General features: G+C 37.3%; 1 protein-coding gene across 1 annotated transcript in view; it reads left to right on the plus strand.

Annotated features, from left to right (window-relative positions):
• The window catches only part of abhd18 (abhydrolase domain containing 18), a 46,131-nt gene that overhangs the window by 37,578 nt on the left and 7,160 nt on the right, over positions 1 to 1,393 (plus strand). The window contains exon 10 of the mRNA XM_014029037.1: positions 268 to 369. Within this exon, the coding sequence (XP_013884491.1) occupies positions 268 to 369 (102 nt within the window). The remainder of the gene's footprint in view (positions 1 to 267; positions 370 to 1,393) is intronic.

Raw genomic sequence — 1,393 nt, forward strand, 5'->3', positions numbered from 1 at the left:
CCTACAGTATTTTTACAGTCTTTATTTTACAGTTAAAATATGTGTTTATCAAATAACGTCTAATGTTACAACTAATCATGGATCCCTTTTAAGGTTTGACTTAAACAACTATAACTCTGCATTTCTTGTTGTTACCTGTAATTTGCTTTAGTTTGTTTTTGCGTAATGATGATAAGAAATATTTGGAGTTTAAATGACCAGATGATAAGTCAGATAAATAAGTATAAATTAGCATGACTGTGTGTGTGTGTGTGCGTGCGTGTGCAGGGCGTACTGAGTAAAGCAGTGAACTGGACAGAGCTGGAGAAGCAGTATGCCATTAATTCAGTGTATGAAAAGGAGATCATCAACCTGCTGGAGTACTGTGGGGTGAGTTCTGTCTTTAACAACACTCATGGGTTTCTGCACTCAAACACAGAAAAATTACATTTAATCAGATTTATCAGTGTGAATGCCTTACAGCATACACATTATTGAGATCATTTTTTCTTGTGCTACTTCAACAATTCATATATCAAAACATTCAGCTTTTTCATGCCAAGGGTGCTATGACTTTTGGTATTTCAGCTATTTATATTTTTCAAGCTATTTCACTTTTCTAGCTGTTTTTTGCCATTGAAAATGAATGGAACTATGTTTCACCATTATAAAACCTTTCAAATTGTGTATACATTTTCACTGCTCTTCACATTTTTTGCTTTGGTTCTGCTTCCTTTAAATTCTTTGTGCAAATTTTAGCTACTTTTTTTGCTAACTTTAGCGTTTTTCTGCTATTACAGCTATAGTTCTGCTCCTTTTTGCTTTTCTGCTTTTTTCTACTTTATTTGTACTATTTATGGTTCTTAAAGTTGCTTTCTGTTATATTCAGCTATTTGATACAAATTTTGCAAAATTTTAGCTGTTATTAGCTAAGGTTGGCTTTTTAAGCTAAATACACATTTTTTTGTAGCTATTAGAACTTATTTCCGCTAAATACGTCAAATTTCTGCTTCTTATGCTTGCTTATGCTAATTAAAGTGTTTCCAGCTACTTTTTGGCTGTTTTACTGAAAACTCAAGACAACTAAAGACCTGATCACCTCTGTGGACCAGTCTGGACCTCAGGACAACTAAAGACCTGATCACCTCTGTGGACCAGTCTGGACCTCAGGACAACTAAAGACCTGATCACGTCTGTGGACCAGTCTGGACCTCAGGACAACTAGTGACCTGATCACCTCTGTGGACCAGTCTGGACCTCAGGACAACTAAAGACCTGATCCCCTCTGTGGACCACTCTGGACGTCAGGACAACTAAAGACCTGATCCCCTCTGTGGACCAGTCTGGACCTCAGGACAACTAAAGACCTGATCACCTCTGTGGACCAGTCTGGACCTGATCACCTCTGTGGACT

This window comes from Austrofundulus limnaeus, unplaced genomic scaffold (assembly GCF_001266775.1).
Source record: "Austrofundulus limnaeus strain Quisiro unplaced genomic scaffold, Austrofundulus_limnaeus-1.0 Scaffold844, whole genome shotgun sequence".
NCBI lineage: Eukaryota > Metazoa > Chordata > Actinopteri > Cyprinodontiformes > Rivulidae > Austrofundulus > Austrofundulus limnaeus.